Genomic DNA, 22053 nt, shown 5'->3' on the forward strand with positions numbered 1-22053 from the left:
TGTTTTACGACACCATTGTATTGATTTAAAGCCAGTCACTGTCTTTTTTTTTTGGTGGGACATTTTTAATTCCATTTTCACTTGACAATGTGACTCATTATTTTGTTGTTTGATTTCGATCTACCACAACAAACATGATATGCTGTATTTCTTTTATTTTTTTTTTACTAAGATCAAAACTGAAACTGAAAAATAGGCCGAGGAACTTAACTCATCTGCATTGTATTTAATTTTCCCGTGTTGACGTACTCCTGCAGTTTGGTAACTCGCGTCAGTAAAGCTACGCTAGCTTGTTAGCCTTATAGCTATGGCAAAACTTCCAAGCCATATAAACAGCAGCAATTAAATAATCCAAATAAACTCTGCTTCAAGAAAACACTTTCACGAGATAACTCCGTTAATAATTCATATTAATAATATAAATTTGGGCCACTTTTGGCCTACTGACCAGACTAAAGCGAACATAGCAAACGAGTTCTTGCGAGAGTCAGAAGGGGAAAATTACTTGAATTATAGACTTTGTTAAACATTTACATGGCTGTTTGCACACTAAGGAGGCAGTCGGAGAGAAAAAGTGGACATTACACACATGAAAGAAGACAAAGTGAGCGTAGAATTCATTCTGTAATGTAATATTACATTATTTGCACTTCAGCTGCTTTTCTTTTTTTTCTTTCATGTCCCCTTAGGGGGAGTATTGTCAAACTCATTTTCATCACAGGCCAAACCATAGTTCACTCAGAATGGAAAAAAAACATTTACACTAAATGCAGAGTCAACCCATCTTACTATTAACTGTCGAGTGGCATTATGTCGTCTTTTTAACAATAACGAGCAAAAATAGTTAGGTTGAATACATTTGAGTCGTTTTTTTCCTGTGTTTGATAAAAATGAAATTCTAATATCGTGAGTCACTTCTTTACTTTTCCGATGCCAATTGAAAATGGAAGTAAGTTTGAATGGAGCACATCCACGCACGGCTTGTACCAACCTCGACACGACACTCTGACCAGGCGCTGTACTGCCATCGGTAGCACGGCCTCACCGGACACGGCTTCCATTGCACCATCGGCGAGGAACACGGACGACCGTCGCCCTGCGAGGCTTGCACGACAGACCTCTGACGCCACATCTTGCCTGAAGACCACGCCAAAGGAAATGACATCATCATTCTATGTCTGTGGTCTAGCTTTAAAGTTTCAGTTATGTCATAGAATTTTATTGAGCTCCTGCCATGTTATTTTTTTTTTCATTTCGCTTCATCAATCAACAACAAAATATAATTCTGAACTAGTGAATGGAAAGCATTGATCACCTAAGCGACAAGTGCGAGTCCAAAAATAGAACTTACGTAACAGTGCACGTAAGAAAGCGACCCCATTTCCATCTCGTGTGCACCTTTCATCCCACGCACACGCGTATCCAGAGAAACACACACTTGCACGCACGCACACACGGAGAGGCTTTTGCGTGGTCAAAGAAGCCGACATCAATGAGAGCAGGGGGAAAAAAAAAAGTGCAATCTACCGAAAAGTCCACAATCATTTTGATCTTTTATTCTGTTGCTTTTTTCCCCATGACCAATTTGACCGTCCAACTTTTGCAAGCAAAGGATTTTTTTCTTTCTTTCTCATTTTATACATCCCATTTGATATGACTACCGTCACTTACCATCTAAACCGCAGGTCTGCGAGCAGTCGGACCAGGTGGACCACTCGGAGAGCTGGCAGTTGACTGGACACTCCACCACGCAGGAGATATTCATTTGCCACTTCTTCTCCAGTTTCAACTGCGCACACCCGACTCGTTAATATGATCATGAGCTATGTGAATGAGCCAACAAACATCACTGCGGGCTACATTTGCGGGAACAAGAGACTCATAAGAAATGAATACTCGAAACCACATCCGCACACACGGGAATACAGCATAATACAGTATTTCACACTGCCATTCGATAAAAAGAGGAGAGGGACGAAGGTGACTCACCTCCTCGCAGAATTTGATGTCCACCGATTTCCCGTCGCTGCGAACACAGTCCAGCATGCGTGTTTTGATTCCCTGGCCGCACACGGCGCTTGAACTCAACTGACACGTGCTCCAATCTGAAAAACAATTTGAAGAGATCAAAATGGTCATAGCTGGAAGATGCAGCAGCAAGCAAATTCTTTTTGTCTTGGAATAACGTTTTGCAGTCGTCTGTTTCTCGGCAGATTTCATGTCTCTCATCGTTTTATTGCAAAACTATACATTGTTTTATTTATTTAAATTTGTCTGGCGCCGTCCAGGTGATTTCTAAAGATGACTTTTGTTCTGAAATTGGCTACAATAAATGTCTTTTTTTTTTTTAACAACATGGTGCTACAAAATAAAATGGAGGCTTTCGCACGGCCGTGTGGCTCAGCTTTAAATAACTGGTACAGCCACAGAACTCTCCGAAACAAAACAACGTGGCTGTTTTTAAATGCTTCATATGCACGCTACAGTCTACAAAATAAAGAAAAAACATCAGGGAGGCCCATATTGACTTCAAGCTGACAAAAACAACTGTGTCTGTTTTTAGCTACAATCACTTCATTTATGAACACCAAAACAACTCAACAACACAAGTCGGGTGTGTGTCCGTATGTTTTTTCTGTGTGCGAGTCCATGCGTGTGTGTGTGTGTGTGTTTCTTGTAGGAGGTGAGGTGCGCTACTCTAGGGACGGAAAGGGATAAGAACAAGATGAGAAGGTGCAGCTTGGATGCTTTCCACCGTGGCTTTGATTCAATGATGCGCTTGGCTGGAATGAACCATTATATTTGGAAGGTGTGTGTGTGTGTGTGTGTGTGTGTGTGTGTGTGTGTGTGTGTGTGTGTGTGTGTGTGTGTGTGTGTGCTTGGGGCGATTCTATAGCTGCTGAGTGAGAACATGCCCACTAAGACAACATGATTCCAAATCCCACACAGAAAATTTTTGTCTGGATAATTGACAAGTACACCGTTTTTGTTAAGCCACACGGCCAATTGGAACGCGGCAATCAGAACTGAACAGCAAAAAAAAAAAGTAATCCAGATATAAGAAGATTGCCAATAAAGCTAATGTTGCTAACGCTACGCTACCTGTGATGTTGTAGAAGTAGTTGAAGCAGTTGAGGTTGAGGCTGCAGGGTTCTTCTTCGGCAGTGTCAGGACAAAGTCTTCCCGCGCTCGGCGAACGAAGCGTGTACGCGGTACGAATGCGACCTTTGCTTCTTGCGCATGGCTGAAACCAAAGAGGAAGTGAAAATTTAGCATGAACATTCTTCTTGATTTCTTGTACACGACTGAGAAATGAGCGTACATTGGCAGAGCTCATGACGACTTTTTGACATGGAGCAGTTTGTTCCCCAGCTTGAACAAACATGGAAGCTGTTGCGTACTGTTTTTGGAATTTAAAAAGTCTGCTTCCAAACAAAAACAGAAAAACATCAACTGCCAAATTAACTTATTAATCAACTAAAATACCAACTAACTGCTTCAACACCTGCCGTTGTCTCTTCTTCCAACTTGTTTTTGGGTTAACCCACCGCCGCGATCTGACTCCCTTCACTTGTTTCCGGGAACATCAAAATTTGAAAAGTCGACGTATTTCTTTCTTTTTCTGCTCTTGACTCAAGAGCCCTACGGTCCAATTAGGCGCGGTGAATTGGAGAAGCGCGTTAACGGCACCGAGCACTGCCTCCTCCTGGGAAATCCCGTATCCAACGAAGGCGCTTACGAGAACGACGAGCGGAATAGATTAGAGCCAAAATGATCGCAAACTTTCAAAGGGTGATGACGGTATCTGAGCGCAAGATTGATTGAGAAGAAGTCTTCCCCATCTCTTTGTGGAATGTTCCTTCAGGAGTTTCGGCTGCGCGTGAACACATTTAATGACTCCGACGTCAACCTAAACCCAATCTAACCTTTTTGTCTATGCGAATAAAACGTTGACTTTTTATTCATTGGTTCATTCGCTGGTGAATTACTTGGTTAGTTGGTTGTTTGGTCAGTCAGTTAGTTAGATATTTGGTCTTTTTTTTTAAGTTAGCATATTATGTGTGGCAGTTTTGTAATATAAAACAGCGCCCCCTACAGGGCATTCTTTTTTTCCCCACTCAAAGGAGTCATTTACATTAGTGGAGGTCTCCGCTGGACTGTAGCCACGATTTTAAAACCTCTTCCTGAGGCCATTTTTTTTTTTTGATAACCTGCGTCCTTGGATTTAAGGATTAAGTGTTAAGACGTTTTGAGGATCTGCAGACACCTTGTACTCAGGGACGCTGCACTTACTAATGCGGTTACATTAACACAGCCGTGTGGGTTTTTTGTGTAGCGTTGAGTGTGGTGTGTGTCATCAATCATCTCACCTCCCGGTTGAATACACCATCGAGTGTGTGTACCTGTGATGTATCAAGTACTTTTCCCGCAACATCTCACTGCACATGTCTTTTTGAAAAAAAATTAATAACTCACTCTTGACAAAAAAAAAAAAGCACACAGCAGACAGATTTGGGGAGTTCTTACCAGGCTGCAGCGGGTCCAAGGACCCCAGTCGTTGAGGACGCAATCTTCAGGGCAAGGCAGCCGGCTCTCCCGAGCCCCCAAGGGCATCTCCTCGGGGTCGCACAAGTAGTCCTCCACCGCCTCTGAGGGCCCGTCGATGGTATTGAGCATGCACCTGTCCACATTCCGATTGTTATTTTAAACATATCAAAAGGAAGCCGACATTGAAACAAAATAACTGCAAGGTTGAACGGATCAATTCTTTTCAAGGATGTCCAAAACAGTCGATTTAGGAGCAGTTCAGCTTGTGATGCCTACCGAACTTTTCTGGTCTGCACTCCTTCTCCACAGTTTTCCTTCAGGTCCACGTTGCTGACCTTCCATACACTCCAGGGCTCGGCTACCCAAACGTACTGATTACAGTCACTCTGGCACGGCACGACCTCGTACACCTGAGGACGCACGCTTCAATCAGTATGCTTTTAACAAAAACAAAACAAAACAATTGAAACCATCATGGAGTTATCAATAAATACGATTAGAAGAAGAGCAGTGCTATACATTAGAGATGAGGAAAATTCGCTACCTGAGCCTGGAGTCGTTGGCATCGTTCAAAAATCCAGTAGAGCAGGATTAAAAAGAGACACAAGAATTAATTAGCAAAATATTTATGTAGAGGACACAGCATCATTAATTTAATAAGGCACGGGATGTCATTAGAACACACGCACGCACACACACACACACACACACACACACACACACACACACACACACACACACACACACACACACACACACACACACACGCACACACACACACGCACACACACGCGCACACACACACACACACACGCAGAGTAGGCCTTTAAGGCTAACATTAGCATTATTAACATTCAGAGTGTGAAAGGTGGACACTTTCAGCACAGTCGCAGCTCAGCAAAAAAAAAAATTGTGCAGGAGCTGCAATAACCGCGGCAAGCTTCAGCTGGTAACTCATTAATAATCAACTGCTCTCTCTGCACCGCTCGTGTCGTCACGCTGTCATAAAAAGCACTCCGCCGCTCACTGGGAGTGAGGCCATTATTTTTGGAATCGTTCGTTAACAATACAGAGGCAAATTAGAATTCTTGTGTGGTTTCATTGTCATACCACACTAAATTAACATATGATGTGAAAAAAAAATAGAAAAGTATGTTCTGAGATACAAGATGTTTATAATTGAACATTATTCAAAATGAAACTCCTCAAATCACTTCGACATAATTCCTTGGCACAAAATGGCCACAAGATGGTGCCAAAGCGACAGTGAACGCAAACGTATCAATTCACAAATGAAAAACGATACGATAAAATATTCCTCAGCGGGTTGTGTACCTGGTTGACGTGGTCCAGCTTGGGGCAGGGTCTTCCCCCGTTGTAAGGTTTCTCCCGAAGCCACTTGGAGCGCACTTTGACGCCGCTGCCGCACGACTTACTGCAGCGTGACCAGTTGGACCACTCGCTCAATTTGCAGTCGGACGGGCAAGGGATGATGCACGCCTCCTCGATGTAACCTGTCGGGACAAAGCCCAAAAGTCATTACTCTTGATGCCTTTGCGTTGGCTTCTCATTCGAATGCTGAGTAATGAAAACGCTCAGGCTGTGCGTAATCAGCCATTGCTACAGTTGACACCAATTTCGGAGAAATCAACTCGAGGCACCAAGCGTCGTAATAACACCGGAAGCCCTTGTGGATCCTGGATGTATCGCCGGTGATAATCTGGGGTTAACCGTATGCGTTGAACTCAGACTTTGAATGAGACTTCCCGTGAAGATCCTCATTTGATGCACCGGGAAAGCCGCAGATGAGCTCCCCGCGGGGACTGGTGATGTACTTCCTGAACATGAGCATCTATGATGCCTCTTTTTATGTAGAGTACGGCAAGCCCAGCAAAGAGTGCCTTTGTGCGCTTTTGTAAATCATGTGTCTCATCTGCACACCGTATATATACATGTATATACAGTCTCCAGGGCCAACCACCTGTTGGGTGCATTAAATCTCCATCGTCACGGTGACTCATCACCACTCAAGGGCGCAGGAGGACACCAAGCAGAGCGCCACGAGAGAATAAGTCGCGTTTTATTGTGAGGATCAGCTATGAAAATGTGAATTTGTTTTTTTGTGTTCAAAACGGAAATTCTGGTTTTGGAGACAAAAAAGGTTGCCACGATGGGCTATTCAACGAGTTAAAATGTTCTTGAATATCGTACAAAGATCCCCCGAGATTCTTTACCAAATGTATCGATTCTGCAATCTATGTGGATTTTCTTTCTCCATAAGATAAGAAAAGGGAGAAATATGACCTTTGGCTGAAAGAGACAAATGTGGATTGAAGCAGGGGATTTGCTTTGATGTATTTATAAGCATGATAGCAATTTTTTGGGGGGTGTTTGTGCTCTATGTTGGCAAAAGGCAATGTCAGAATAAAGGTTTCATTGTTCCCACCGGGCACTCAAAGGGAAAACGTTTTGATTTGTTTCGTCATTCGTAACATTGTTAGTTTTCTGGCTGTTTGTACACCTTTCTGAGTTTTTATTTGTTGTTTTTTTCTTTAGGTCAGGGCTCTCAAACTCCATTTATGTGTGGGCTGCTCAAAAGAGTCTTTTATAATTCTATAAAAAAGTTAAAGTATATATTTTTTTAAATAATTAAAATAAAGAATTAATTAATAAAATAAAAAGGAGTGGCTTATGTTTTTACGTGAAAGAGATCAAGTGATACTTGAGAGCAAGACTTGCTGCCTCATCAACTTATCGATTTTGCTAATCGAAGGCGGAACAACACATTGTACTCCCCCGGCCGGGTCTGCCTAAAAAACAACGGGGTATTGAAAATCTGTGTGCGTGCTGACTAAAACGTAAGCGAAAAGATAAAGACAAAAGTCAACAAATTGATGGTGTTGTTTTTCTTACTCAGCAAATTGAATCTTTTGGTACTAAAGACAATCTACCAGTCACCAGTGAACCCGATGTACAAGGCCAAAAAAATAAAAGATGGAGAAATTCAACAAATCCACGTCTTATAAACGTCTGTTTTTGTTGCGTTCATATAATTCAAATGTCTCACACGTTCAATTTGGTGGCAATTTCCCAACCGGTCTCCAGAATTCTCCGCTTGAAGTATTCCCCATCCCAGATAAGAGCTGACAAGTCGGACGGGAAGGACGCCGACGGAGCGCGGCGGAAAAAGGAGGCCTGCTAAATTGTCAAACAAAAAAAGCCCCTCGCCTCCGTTAAGCCTTTCTCCGACCTTGAGCTATCGTGACAGTAGCAGCGATAAGATACAGCCCCGGTCAAAAAATTAGGTACCCCTAAATCATTTGTGACTGCATGATCGAATGTTTTGTGTTCAATAATATAAGCGGACAAAGTAAACGTGAAAAAAAAATGTCAATGAACAATGTATTCTGTTTTTATAAACAATTTTCATAGGCGCAGACAAAGGAATGAAAAGAATTCCAGGAAGTTGTTCAAAGTCATATAATCAAATTATAATCGCAGGCTGATGCTTGAGAAGGCTGACGTGTAACGTTGTGCTAACAGAATAGAAACAAGTCTTTCGACAAATACAACATCTAAGACTGCGAGCGCAGCAAGTGTGTCGGCGCCGATTCAATTTGTGTGCAACAAAATGCGTTGGTGGAACAAAAAAAAAAAAGGTGCCTGAGACAAAAAACATCATCCAAGAAACACACAACACATGTCTTACCGTGACTGTTGCATCTCGCCGTCTCCACCAAACGTCCGTCTTGGTCGTAGCAGACCATGGCTTGATATCGGTAACCCTGTCCGCACTCCCTGACGTCGCCGGTCACCTTGAGACCCAAAGCGCTTTCGGCTCGGCCGCTCTCGGGCAGGATGCAGTCGGACCAGTTGCCCACCGGCTGAGCGTTGTACTTGTCGCACGGGCAGTACTGCGTCTCGCTCAGAGGGTACATCTGCGTGTTCTTGCATTTGTCCTTCTTCTTGCTTCTCCCTTTTTGGGTGCAAACGAGGCAGAAGTGTTTGATGTTTTGACGACTTAACCGGTTAAAGGAGGCATACCGATTAAGGCCCTCTTCCGGGTGCGCACCCCCACGCAGTCGGACGAGCAGGACGAGAATTTGGACCAGTTGCTGAGCTGGCAGTCGTCCTGACAGGGCAGCTGGCAGCGCTGGGTCAGGGCGGGCATGCTGCGGCCCAGCTGCAGACACTCGCTCACGTCCGCCTGCGTTCCGTCCAGCTGCCGACACGACACGGCTGGATGCACCCAAAAAAGTAAGTCAATAAATAATTTTTTTTTCAAAATTTGAATTCTTTTTTTGGTATATGTTAGCAAGTCTAGAGTTTTGATCAAATTCAATGAATGCAAAGTGACATAAAGGGAATTTATGGTGCATGTTCTCAACCCACACAGCGAGGACTGGCTGAGGGACTCTGGAGGAGAGAGGGACAAGGTGAGCCTCATAGCCCCGGGGCTCCTTCTCGAGTGGAGGTCGGTGTACCCGAGAGAGCCTTTGGACGCCGGCCGCTTCTCAGCGGTCACAAAGGGCGACTTAAAAGTTAATGAAAACGGAACGATGGCCGTTGAAAAAGCCCTCCAGTGGCGCGCTGCGTTCAATAAAAGCGGCGAGTCGCGTTGCGGGGATATTTCGTTGACAGATCAATCTTTAGGCCCGTTGGCTGTGTGCGCATGTTTTTGGAGGTCAGCTTTTATCTGCTCGCCTCAGGAGAGTTTTGTCTCTTGTCCGTTTCAAGGTAACAATGTGGGAACTCACGTAGCCGTGCTGCCAAATTACTCCAAAGATTCACGGAGTGCGCAACCTCCAAAGTGCCGGTCGACTTAACGTAGCGTCAATGAAACTGTCACCCTGGTAAAATCTTTACTGACCAGCCGGGCCATGTTTTAAGTTACGCTGAACACTCAGACAGTCCCCGATGAATTAAGAGTAAATCATTTTTGTACAGTAGATTAGTGTATGGCTTTTTGTAAACATGAGTAATAATGAATAATTTTTCACACCAAATATGTCAGAGTAAAGTCATCAATATACTTCAAAGTCTAGAATTGTTTTTTTTGGGGAGGAAAAGTGTTTTTGTAACCATTAGAGACAATTTCGAGTCTTCCACAAACCTAACTCGGGATTTTCCCGGAAAATCAACAAAAAATGAAGCTAACATAAAGTGCGTGCTTTTGTAAGCTTCAAAGTCAATTTATCCTTTAACGAGCCAATGTGCTTTGGAGGTTCTACTGCTGCATCTATTTTGAGATTGAAAGTCTTTTTTTTTTTGGTCACACTAATGAAATCCAGCAAAGACAGACCGTGGAATATATAATATAAGCACTCCTAGCAGGGGCGAGAACATAATGAAATTGATCATTGGGCGTGACCCCTTTAAATTGAATTTTTATGCAAGGCGTGGAGAATTCCACACCCCACCCAGCCATTATCACGCTTTGTAAAGAAACAAGAAGATGTTTAACTTTGTGATCTCAGCGTATGTACCTCGCGTTTGCAGTCCTTGCCCGCAGTTCTCTTGAGCGCCGGGTCGGTCCTGCCTGAGGAACCACGGAACCAGCTGGCACTTTCTCCACTTGTGGGACTTCCACCTGGAAGGCATCACAACATGCATAGTCAAAGTCATTGGTGACCTATTTGTCTTTTTTTTTTTGGACAGAGGAAAAAAAAAAGAATATGCAGTGTTCTATGATCTGTCTACATGTGTTGCTGCACCATTTGTACTGCCCAGAATGCTTAAAGCAATGATTGGTGATTCTCAACTGGTGTATCGGGATCCAAAAGTGGATTGCGGAGCCATTTTGAGTGCGCCGCAAACACTTGGTAATCATGGAACTAGTAACAAAACCGCCACATAGATGCTAAGTGTCCCTTATGAAGTTTCTTACATTAGCTTTAAGGATTGTTTTAAATATACTTTTGTTTAGGTTGACTTTGAAGTTGAGTCACCTGCCAGGGCAATCCAAAAAGAAAACCCTCCCAATTGCATCACTGATAATTAAGAGTCTAATTCGATTTGCATTCAATTCACTGGAAACAGCAATTGTACTGAGGTGAACTGATAAGGAAAATGACTTGTGACAAGATTTGGGGCCATCAAAAACAAACCATCTCCGTGTTTATTAGCGGCATCCTGGAGCGAGCGCGCAAAAACCAACCAAATCAGGCAGGCCTAATAATCAAAGGCGCTCTCCGGGAGATTGTAACTTAATTAGTCATCTTGACACACGTCCCTTCGCACGCCTCGCTTTTGTTTACACCTAACATCACGCGTAACACGGGGCCATGCTTCTAATAAGCCACACTCACACAGACACGCTGCGGTTTATTTCCAGAGATGTGTGAAACATATTTGCATCTTTCATCACCGTAACCCACATTTGCAAGCACGCTGTGAGTTCAAGTTGTTTACCTGAAGCCGGGACACGTTTGCGGCGGCTGACATTCTCTCTCCTCCTCCAGCACTTCGGGACAATCCTGACCTCCGTTGGAAGGCGCTTGGATGACCAAACGCTTTCTGTATTGTTTGGTTTTCACCGCGTTACCAGCTGGGGAAAACGAGATACGTGATGAGAAGGATGTTAAACTTCGGCAAATATATGAAGAGCTGATTCGGAGCTGCGAAACTTCCGGGACAAGTGTCAGGACAAAAATGGCGACGAATGAGCTAAATTTAGCTTCATGAGTAAACAGCGTGACAAAATATTTGCATCCTCTTTACAAAAGCAGAACATCCTCGATACGACTCTTGTATTGGATCTCTTAAGACACATTCAGGGGTACTTAATAAATCGGCAGGTGTACCTACGTTTATTGACCAAGACGGAGCGGTGTCCAATTAAAATGCAAACGTTATCGATGCCGTGAGGTCGTCGACGTGGGCGTTAATGAGTGTTTGTCTGACCTCAACCCGAGCGTCTTTGGCTCGGACAGCACGGAAACATCAACGACATCTTTGCTGACACGCGGCGAGGAAAAAAAGTTCATTCAGAGGTCGTCGATCTGTCAATTTAATTAGGCGTAAGGGAGTGTCGGTGCGCGGGGTCGACTGGCTGATGAATCAAATGCAGTATACGGTACTGTATACATATATATATATTCAATTCGAATTTTAAATGAACATATTGGAAGTGTTTCAGCAAACAAACATTTTAGTCCTCGGTGTAATCTAACGTATTCTATTGTTATCGTAACGTAAAATTTTTTTGTCAACGTTGAAGACAAGAGTTCAGTGACCCTATCGCACAAGTTGACAAAGCCTCTCATCATTTCCAAAGCACGTCAAATGAAAGCAAAATGTACTGGAGTGGAACATACGAAGGGAAAAAATGAAAAGAAAATCGTTTTCCAGCGATAAGAATGAGTCATCATCAGCAAAGTAATTTGAGGACTGAAAGCATTTTTTTTTTTTGTCTCGGTTTACCTGCGTCACAGGTATCAGGGCAGGACGTCCAATCGCTGAAAGGGGTCATGATGCAATCTTTCTTGCAGGGCAGCTGACAAGGACGCACCGTGCTGGGCCGAGGAGCGTCCGGACACCTGCGCACAGCCGTGGATGGAGCAAACTTAAAGAAATCGACAGCAAAACGCTCCCGTTTCTTGACAGCAAAAGACGGACAACAGACAAGAAAGAATACTCAAATAAGTACTGTACATATTTTTTGTCCCTAAATGACAGATTTTCTGTTTTCACTCTTCTTTGCTGCAGTCATTGAGTCCTTGGAGCGAAAGCAGAAATATTTATCAGCATCTGTCTGCTGATTAAATTGCCTTTAAGTATCAATGCGGCTTAATTATTGTCATTATCATCACTGACAAGTGGCAGCAGTTAATTAGGCTTCCTGGAAAGCGCACATTTGATTTTTATTTACCCAAGCGTGGCTGTGAAGGCGAGATACCACTCGGGAGAGCTCAAAGTCTGTCATCTTTGTTTAGAATTTTTTTTTTTTTACGATTTTTTCCCCTCCTCGCCTGCAAATTATTCAGCCCCGATTCACTAGAAGCATCTGTCTCTCAAGCACCACATCCGTCTTGCTTGCTTTGTCATCTAAATGGAGCACTAATGTGCACAATGTGTTTTTCAATTTTTATATTTGCCTAGCAGACACCGCTGCTCGCCCCCCCCCATTCAAAGCCCCTTCCTTAAGTGTCCTTCTACAAGTCTAACTGGAGCAGACGCAAAGTGAACTTACTTTTTGGGGGGCACCTGTCCCACGTTGACACGCACGCACATGACTTTTCTCGTCTGGAGCCCCTTGGAGCAGGTCCCAAAGCTCGCCCCTGTCGAGGTGGCGTTAAGGGGCGCAGGCGATGGGTCCTCTGTGCAGGGCCCCCATGGACCTGTTTGCCAGTGGTACACGGTGCAGGCGTGCTCGTTGCAGTTGCGGACCTCCTGCAGCGAGCTGATGTTGGGGCACATGGCGCCACCTTGGGACGGGACACAGTTAAGTTTGACGTACTGGAGCAGGCTGCTATCTCGTGAAGCCTCGCCCCATTTATCACAAACATTTTTCTTTCATAGTTCTTCCCCTCCCACACGCTTTAAGTCCCAAGTGTCCACAAATCTAGAACCATTCCAAGACATCCACAACTATTTGTCTATTTTGAGCAAAATTTACCCAAAATCTCTGGAAATTTTGGTACCCGTGAAAGACCTTGAAGCAAAGAAACAGCGTTAATTAAGCCTGTCAATCGATCCAGTAACAAACAAGTCCAGGCTTGTATGAACAAAAACATTTGTCAAACTCACGACCATATTTGAAGGAAGTGCTAACGTGCTAAGCAAGCTAACTAGAGGTTTCAAACTAGTCTGCTTCCGTTACCCTCCATGACTGTGATCCAGGCCACAACCATGGCAGTGACTGCGAGTGAGGACACACAAGACACACTTGTAACCGGCGAGGACAAACAAAGTCACAGCCGACTCCTAAAAGGTTTGCGACATAATGAACCAAAATGGAACTTGTACATTTTCTATGACTCACCTTCGCCGGCGTTGTACGCCAGAATGGAGCGCGTCCTCATCTGCTTGCCCTCCACGGTCTTGCTGGAACAGGTCTGCGAGCAGGTGGACCACGGCGTCCAGTCGCTCAGCACGCAGTCCCTGGAGCAAGGCACCTGGCAGGCCACGGGATCCGGAGGCGGCGTGGACGAGCACAGGCTCTCATCCACCGGCTTTCCTGAACACCAAAGCGACGTTGTCATGGCGGGTCCAAGCAGTAAAATAAAAATACAATTTTTGTCCAAAATATTTTGCAATATATTTTTGCATTGTACATCTTTTCTCTGTCTGTTTTTCATTTCATATTTCTTGTTTACAATGAGATGATTTTACATTTTTCAACAAATCAAAATACTGTTTAGCTAGCATATTTAGCATCTGTTAGCATCAACATTCCGTATAGCGGACCAGAAGTGGTCCTTCAAAAAACTTCACAAGAGTGGAGCATATTGACACGACATCTGATTTCGACCTTGTTTACGGATTACATTTTTCATATGGATTTAGCCGCCACCACTTGAGTGGCACCGCCCGCATATGGAATAAAATCAAAATGGTAAATCCATGTGGAATTTACACTGGGGAGCATATGAATTATTAATAAAGCTGATATAACCGTGACATATCTGTGAAGCCACCATATGAGGGAGTGGGAGAAAATCCATTTATTTATACGGACTGCCATGTAGACCGCACGCCTCACCTCTGCCGAATTATAAGCGAGGGAGAGAGCGGGGAGCGGCTTCGATTGGACGTAAACACCAAATAGAATGTAGAATTTTAGTCCTTGGAAATTTCGTGAAGATGCGTATCATTCAAGAGTGAAAAATCTCTACTAGACAAGGAGACCGTCTCTATTTTTAATGAACAACCTTCACTTGTTGCCCGTGTGACATTTTCTCTCTCAGAGGAAGGTGGGGTGGGTTGGGGGGGATCAGAAGAATAAGAAAATCCATTTTCATCCGGATCGGAGGTGGGCGGTTCAATCATTATAGTTTGTCTCGCCACCGGAGGCATCACGATCCGTTCTCGTGATGGGTGCTAACATTTACAAGTGAATGCCACCGGTGGTGGTGATTCTTTCATGAGACGAAATAAAACAAAATGGCCATCAAACGATATATATATATGAAAGTCACAAGCAGCGAGATGCACTTAGAGGACGATTTGATTTAGTAGTAAATTTAATTGCTCGTGGAAAGGGAGGAGGTACGAGTCAGCGTTACGGCGGGGCGGCCGGTCGAGAAAAATGTTGTGTCATGCATAAAGATCATCAAAGCGAGGAAGACTTTTTCACGAGAGGAAGTCATTTTTCAGAGCTCGTTCAGCGTCGCGGAAGAAAAGCTGTAGCCAAAGTGATTAACTGTCACTCACACGTCCCGAAAAAAGCAAAGATTTTACCGTTGCTGTCGATGCAGCGGACCCGAGCGAGCTGCGTTCCGGGCCCGCACGGCTTCTGCTCGACGGGAACGCATCGCTCCAGGCCGACCAGTTGCCAATCGTAGCAGCTGGGCTGGTCGCACGGCAGCGCCTCCACCAGGTGCGGGCAGTTGGAGGGGCCGCCCGTGGGCTCGTTTGTTATACGGCGCCGTCGGAGTTTGAAACCTGCGACACGGGGGGGGGGCATAAGAACACGCGTGACCGTAATGGTATGGTTCTCATCCATCTTTTACCAACATTAACATCATCAACTATTCAGTGCACTCCGAATCTGGAGAAGGATTAAAATTCCATGACACTCCATCATAAATTAGCATTTTTGTGGGATTCTTGGAGATTTTTCCGAGACCATTTTAGCTGTATAAGGCTTTCCCGTTGTCCGTCTGCGTTATGAAGATTGCATGTTAATTTTCAATAAAGTTTATTACAGTACCATAAGTCAAGTGGGGAAGGCTTTTAGCACACTGTAAAAAGTGACTAATAAATCTTTTACGTGCAAGGATTCTGCAGGCTTCGTCTTCTTGCCAGAAAAAGAAAAGGAATGTGGTACGCTCAACTAATGAGCCACATGCTGCTTCACCAAGCGTAGCTGGATGTCCGGTGTGTTTGCGCTACCTTTTTTAGCCGACTGGTTGTCGCAGGTCTCAAAGGTGCACGGCCCCCAGGCACCCCAGGGAGACACTTGGCATTCGACAGGACAACTCAACTGGCAGAGTTGTGAGCGATCGGGAACGGAACCGCCACACAGACTGTTTTCCACCGGACGAGCCGCTGTGGGGGGTTTAATCGAATCAGTTAGACAGACAGATGTGTGTGTGAGTGTCATTCATCTATAATTGCATTATTATAGAACTGAAAATTGTGCTATCCTGTTTAGACCTGTTTGAATGGAAACAACAGTATTATGTATTTAGTCTTTTGTGTCACTGAATTTTGAGAAAACGAAAGAATTAAAGGAGTAAGAGTGGGAGCATGAAGAGAAAGAGCAGCAAGAGGGGAAAATTTTATAAGAATGGAAAAATAGAAGAAAGGTGTAAAAGGAGGACAAGGAAGAAGCATAGTGAAGAAACGATTTTGAAAAGATTTTGTTGGACTTTAAATTGTACTGTTGTTAAAAATGCCTGTCTCCATTTTGCTACTACGTCGCGTGTTTAATATTACCACCCACAAAAAAAAAAAAAAGAATACATAAAACTACAACTCGTGTGCAGGCAAGACGTCCAGAAGCTTAAAAATCACAAGAGCTGAATCACAAATCCTCTGCGCAGAAGTCAAGTGGGGGCTTTTGAAATGCAAAGAGGCCAATAGCGTTTATAAATAATTCCACTGGTAAACACGCGCACACACACACGCGGGCATGTTAAACGGCGGCTTGCAGAGTCCCCGTTAATCTACGCCTTGTTAGGAAAATACACCTCACGAGTGACCTCTTTGTTTGACTCATTTGCATACGGTTTTAACCGGTGGTGGGCGGTGCGTTTGGTGCGTGGGGCTTCAGTAAGGTCTTAACCCGACTTAATCCGACGCTTAAAACCACCGTGATCACGCTAAGCAATTATTAAAAAAAAAACATCAATATGCAAGAAGAATGCAATATAATAGTACTCGCCAAAAGTGCCAAAACCATCACAACAAAATAAATGAATTTTTATTGGATTTTTTGTGGAAAGCTGGAACAGATTAATAACATTTCCATTCATTTAAATGGGGAGAGACGATTTGATGATTGGCTTGAAAAAGTCACGTGAAAAAGCGATTGTTTTTTTTGGTACTTAGCCCAAAGCAATAAAAATATTGCTTTGCTGCCATGGTTTACCATCTTTAGGTTATTATAGGAGGAGTAAAGAGGGAGCGGCTAAAGGAGGAAGAGGACGATTGAGAGAAGTATTTGAGGTGGACTACCTACCTGTGATGTGAAAGGAGACAGAAAGGAGTGGGGGTACGCTAGGCTTCTGTTGTCTTTGGGTTTGACCCGCTGCAATAACAGGGAGGACAAATAGCGCTAATTAACTACGAGCTAGGCTCACGACACAAGCTATTAGCCATACGTACATGAGACAGCACACAAGCGTGGTGGGGTATCAAAGAGGTGGTGGTCAATGAAGGAATTCCTTCATTAGGGTGAGTTTCATGCAGGTCAGGTAAAGCACTAAGAACCCATTGGCGCTCAGGCAAATCCTAACACTGTGAATTTGTCGGACACAATGTCACCGAGATCTCATCTGAGGTCAGTTTTGCATATGCTGCATGGATTTGAATTTTAGAGACGGTGGACCTCACTGACTCGCTGGGAGATTATAAAAACTCCTGCCCGCTCACCAACACCCCTCAGTGGAGGGGGAGCTCCTGCTCCTCACAGATAACCACTCGAGGCGTGTATGTGTGTGTGTGTGTTTAAACGCAACACAACACATTTATTTCAAGCTTGTAACTGTGATTGTGTGCTACGGCTTTAGACACATTAGCGTCCCGATATTTGCTCTGTTTTGATTAATACACCGATCATATGCTTTGACTCTGTAGGTGCTGCTGTTTTAGTTAGTAACAGAATCCCCCTCAAAAAAAGCTGATGTTTTACCTTTGTCTTTCTCTTGGAAGTCACTGACGTACTTGAGGAGCTCGGCGTTGGCTTGGACGCAGTAGATCTCTCTGGTCTGTAGACCCCCACCGCAGAGTCCGGTCAGGTTGGCGCGGCGGCGGTCCTGCTGGCCCAGTAGCAAGTCCACCCGGCAATCGGACCACTCCGTGGTCCTCCAGGCATAGCTGGGAGGCGTGACAAGGCGAGTCAGGCACTATGTCACTAATATTTGATCTGAGGTCACATTCGAGTTAAATTCAAGTCAAACTATATCTCAGTGTTAGGCACTAAGATCTGAAGTCAGTTAGAACTACAAGTGGACCTCACATGGCACAAGGCATCACAGCATCGCCCTGAGGCTCGCACGGCTCGCGCTCGTTTAGGGTGGGGCACTCGGTCCCTTCGCCCGTGGGGAATTGCAACACTTGTCTGCGGCGCTCTCGCCAGCCACCGGGCAGCTTGGAGTCCGAGCAGGCCTTGGAGCAGGGCGACAAGTCGCTCCAGTCGCCCACTTGGCAGTCTCTGGGTAGCACGCAAGACTGGATGATGAGAGGTGCTTCCCTCGGTGTGCACAAGCTGCGGACACGCGGAAGAATAACACACTTTGACTGCATTGTGACATCCTAGCATGACATTTTAGCGCAAACATTGTAATGCATCATTATCATCAGGCTGCTTAATTCCCTCCTCCCGGCTTGGCATAGAATGAACGCTCAGATTTCATTTCAACAGTTAATGAAGCATGTAGGAAATGTCGCAAGTCGCCATTTTAAGAGAGTTGGAAAAAAAAAAAAAGCTTTTGTTGTTTAACGCATTCATATTTTAGCACAATGGCGAGAGCTCGCCTTTATCACCAGTGTGACTGTTCAATCAAAACATTGTCGATTGACAATGTGTGCCACACGCACAGGAAATGTGTGTGGTGTGCTCGAGGTGAAACGTCGAGAAGAGATCGTTCCAAAACACGGTTGCGAATCATCATCACCGTTTAACATTGTAGCAAAACATCGTGGCTCAGCCTTGCGGCATTGTAGCGTTCATTCATCTGGCACACACACACACACACACACATGCAGGTGTTTTTTAAAATAAAGTGAGTTGCGCCTGAGGTGAGTTACCCAAATGAGAGCTTTCCAAATGAAGCAGCGGTAGAATTAGAGCTAATAGCTCGTCAGCTACGCGGCCTTCGGGGGGGTGTGGGGGGGGAAGAAAAGCTGAGAAGTCGTCGGCTTTAGTTTCCAACATTTCTAATGACTCTTCGTGCACCCTGGGGTAAGGGAAGGAGGCGGGGGTGTGTGTGGGGGGGGGGCTTTGCTAAATGCAGTTTAGACCCTCAAATGATGTTCCACACGCAGCGTCGCAGTCAATGCTAATGAGGCTTGCTAGTCACCATGTGGTGGATGTTAGCACGCTGCTGGTATGGATATATATTTAAATATATAGATATATAGATATAATTTACAAGCTGGCGTAGCGGCTCCCTGCACGTCAGACATAATGGTGTCGTCCTCATGTGCCGCTAGTGGCAAGTTTTCTGCACAAAGTTGTGGAAAAACAAGTGTGAATATATCAACGTGAGGGAATCAACACGACTGGCAGAGGACGGGATGAATATTCATGGGTGCGGAAGGGGGGGGAGGCCACAACCGCTTGTTCTTTGAAACTTTTGATGGGCGTCACCGTGGAGAAACATGAATGAACACGTTTAGTGCATAATACATCATATCGCATCCTCCACCACCGGGATGCGGGAACAAAGGCTGACGAGCAAGGAGGCTTGCCCGCAAAGCTTTCCTGGAGATTAAAGAGCAGCGAAAACAGTGCTGGAAAACTGCTGCAGACACTGTGGAATTTTTATGGAGAAGGAAGACCAAACAGAAAGAGTTCCTTATCATCAGCCATGACCACCTTTCACGACTTACTTGCATTGAGCAGCGCTCAACTTTGCGTGACATTTTTGTGTAAATCCAACATCGTAGCCTCATATCTCAAACTAATTCTTCTCAAACGTAATAACTCCTGATAATTCTTATCTTCTCGTTCTAATGAGTTACTTTTGAGTGAAATAAGGTGAAAAAGTGAAAAACTCACTTGCGTGGAACTGAGCTGCTGTTCCTGTGAACGCAGTTGACATCTCGCGTCTGGTATCCCACCTGTACGTCCCAGGAGGAACTCTCCTGCCGGTTCAACCGGTTCCTGGTCCGTTTCTTCTGGATCAGCTCCTTTGTTTCCAGGTCTTTGGCTCCTCCACTTCCCTGGCCTTTCCCCTTGCGTCGCTTGGCCTGGCGCGCCGTCCGCGTCTGGGGCAGGACGCAAGGTGTCCAGGCGCCCACCCTGAGGCTGTACATGCCCTCCGGTCCTGCACAGGGCCCCAGTTTGCAAGACTGGAACTCGGTCAGATTGGGGCAGATGGAGCCACCGAATAGCGGCGGGACCAGGACGCTTCGGACGCGGTTGCGGAGGCCCGTCCCGCAGGTTTTTGAGCAGGACGTCCATGGGGAGTAGTCGGAAACAATGCAGTCCTGAGGACACGGGATCAGGCAGGCTTGCTCCAGTCTGGGTTTGGTTTCAAAGTACTCGCAAATGGCGTCCTCCGCAGGTGAGTCGTCCGACTTGAGGGTGCAGTCCACTTCTCGGGTCTGGATCCCCTCCTCGCCCCCGCTGCAGGTGAAGGGACGCGGAGCCCCCGAGGTTCTGGAGGACACGGACACGCACGGGTTCCAGGGGCCCAGACGCCAGTCGTACAAGTCCTTGTGCCAGTCGCACACTCTGAAACAGTTTCTTTGGTTGGATGGCCGCAGCGACTGATCACAGTTGGTGTGCAGCGTGGTCCAGCCCTCCACGTGGGCGCACCAAACCGCCCGGCTCTGGCTGCCCCCCGGGCCGCAGTCGCTGCCCATGCACCTCCCCCAAGGACCTGACAACAGACAAACAACCAGTTATAACTAAACCGCACCTACATGACACTAACTTAATCGTGGTAAAGAAGACGAATGAGACTTGAGGTTAGGTTTTCAAATTTGCATGTCAAGACAGGCATAGAGGTCGAAATTGTTTATTGCTATTGCTGAAAACAAACACTGTTGCACACAAAGTGCTGTGTGTTAAAAAAATAAAAACATCTGACATCTAAAAAGTAAACCATTTAAAACAGTAAATCAATAACATGAAATAAAAAAAAGCCAAGTGTCACATTAAGCCCAAAGCCCACAAATAAAATATTTTAAGATGAGTTTTAAAGACGGACAGAGGGGGGTTTGCATCCATGAAAAACACTATAAATGAGAAAAATGTAGAAATAGGGATTTAGAAAAAGCACAAGTGAACTTTCCCCTGTGCTGGGATTTATTCGATTGTGATGATGACGATCCGCAGCAAGGATTAACTGAAGCTATTGTTGTTATATCTTATTCATGGATGCAATTGATGCACTTTGTTATTACCATAATCTTTCTGCTTTTACTGTAAATGTACGTTACTATTGTTACATTTCCTGCTCCACCAGTTAAAAAAAAACAACAGTAGCTTCGGCATAATTCTGCTGACAAACCAAAACGATGAACCGTCACGGAGCTTTGACCCTCCTTGGGCGAGGTAATGGGCAATTCTTCCCAAAACCCCAAATGTCGAGAGACAGCGTCGCGTCTTCTATACGTCTGCTTTGACTCGACGTGAGCCGACAAGCCCAAACGTGACCTCCCCCAAGGCCTACGACGGTCGGGAGGAAGACACGGCTGCGTATTAAGTGACAGACTGCGACATCTGAGACCAGATGTTGATTGTCAAAAATATTCTTTGGACAAGACATTACACGTAACTCTCGGCTTGTACGCTTCCCAGTGTGCCTGCATTTAAGAGCCCTTCTAATGTTTGTGTCTACATATTTTCATCTAAAGCGCCAAATCCCTTCCTGACAGCAATATCCCTCACCGTGCATGTCGTTACCCGCTAATCTTTTTTGTGTTCTGCGGATTAAACCGTGAGGATTTTCTTCACAATCTATGAATGAAAAAAAAAACGGTGTGTGTTTGTGTACGTATATGTGTGTGTGCGTGACTCGGGAGGGAGCACGGCATTGATGGTGATGATGTCGCTTTATTAAGACAAATTGTCCAATCACGCGGCGGGATGCGCCGCCCTCGGCGTCAGGATTAGATTAGCGTCTCCCACAATGCATCACTTTTACATCCCGATCCAATAAAGGGGAGGGGGAAGGTAGGAGGGGAGGGGTTGCGGTGATGTTTGCTTTCAAAGGCGTGACGACACAGCAGTGGTGAGAATGATGGGTGTAAAATTAGCCCAGGGTGTGTGGTGTAAATCGAGAAAACGGCGCTACGCTGTTATCATGCTGATTTTTCTCATTGCTGTGTTGTTCTAAACTCAAAACACAAACGTGGATAAAGCCACGTGGTAGTCGAATGTCTACAAATCTATATCGTCATAAATGCACATAACTGAATTCGATGTAAAATCGTGTCATGCTATTG

At 45.0% G+C, this 22053-nt stretch overlaps 1 protein-coding gene across 3 annotated transcripts in view; it reads right to left on the bottom strand.

Annotated features, from left to right (window-relative positions):
* The window catches only part of thsd7ab (thrombospondin, type I, domain containing 7Ab), a 47377-nt gene that overhangs the window by 8034 nt on the left and 17290 nt on the right, over positions 1–22053 (bottom strand). For all 3 annotated transcript variants that reach the window (XR_015066974.1, XM_085919133.1, XM_085919134.1), the window contains exons 2-21: positions 19658–20483; positions 17894–18142; positions 17567–17751; positions 16895–16963; positions 15604–15759; positions 14950–15153; positions 13532–13726; positions 12740–12974; positions 11971–12086; positions 10960–11095; positions 10035–10138; positions 8593–8787; positions 8258–8524; positions 5883–6062; positions 4825–4963; positions 4528–4681; positions 3103–3244; positions 1990–2105; positions 1672–1789; positions 992–1137 (exon numbers count right to left, since the gene is read on the bottom strand). Coding sequence is in view for 2 of the 3 variants with exons in the window: in XM_085919133.1 (XP_085775259.1) it covers positions 992–1137; positions 1672–1789; positions 1990–2105; positions 3103–3244; positions 4528–4681; positions 4825–4963; positions 5883–6062; positions 8258–8524; positions 8593–8787; positions 10035–10138; positions 10960–11095; positions 11971–12086; positions 12740–12974; positions 13532–13726; positions 14950–15153; positions 15604–15759; positions 16895–16963; positions 17567–17751; positions 17894–18142; positions 19658–20483 (3932 nt within the window). In the remaining variant the exon portion in view is untranslated. The remainder of the gene's footprint in view (positions 1–991; positions 1138–1671; positions 1790–1989; positions 2106–3102; positions 3245–4527; positions 4682–4824; positions 4964–5882; positions 6063–8257; positions 8525–8592; positions 8788–10034; positions 10139–10959; positions 11096–11970; positions 12087–12739; positions 12975–13531; positions 13727–14949; positions 15154–15603; positions 15760–16894; positions 16964–17566; positions 17752–17893; positions 18143–19657; positions 20484–22053) is intronic.

Source organism: Syngnathus leptorhynchus, chromosome 8 (genome assembly GCF_054491065.1).
Source record: "Syngnathus leptorhynchus isolate UIUO chromosome 8, UIUO_Slep, whole genome shotgun sequence".
In the NCBI taxonomy this organism is placed as follows: domain Eukaryota; kingdom Metazoa; phylum Chordata; class Actinopteri; order Syngnathiformes; family Syngnathidae; genus Syngnathus; species Syngnathus leptorhynchus.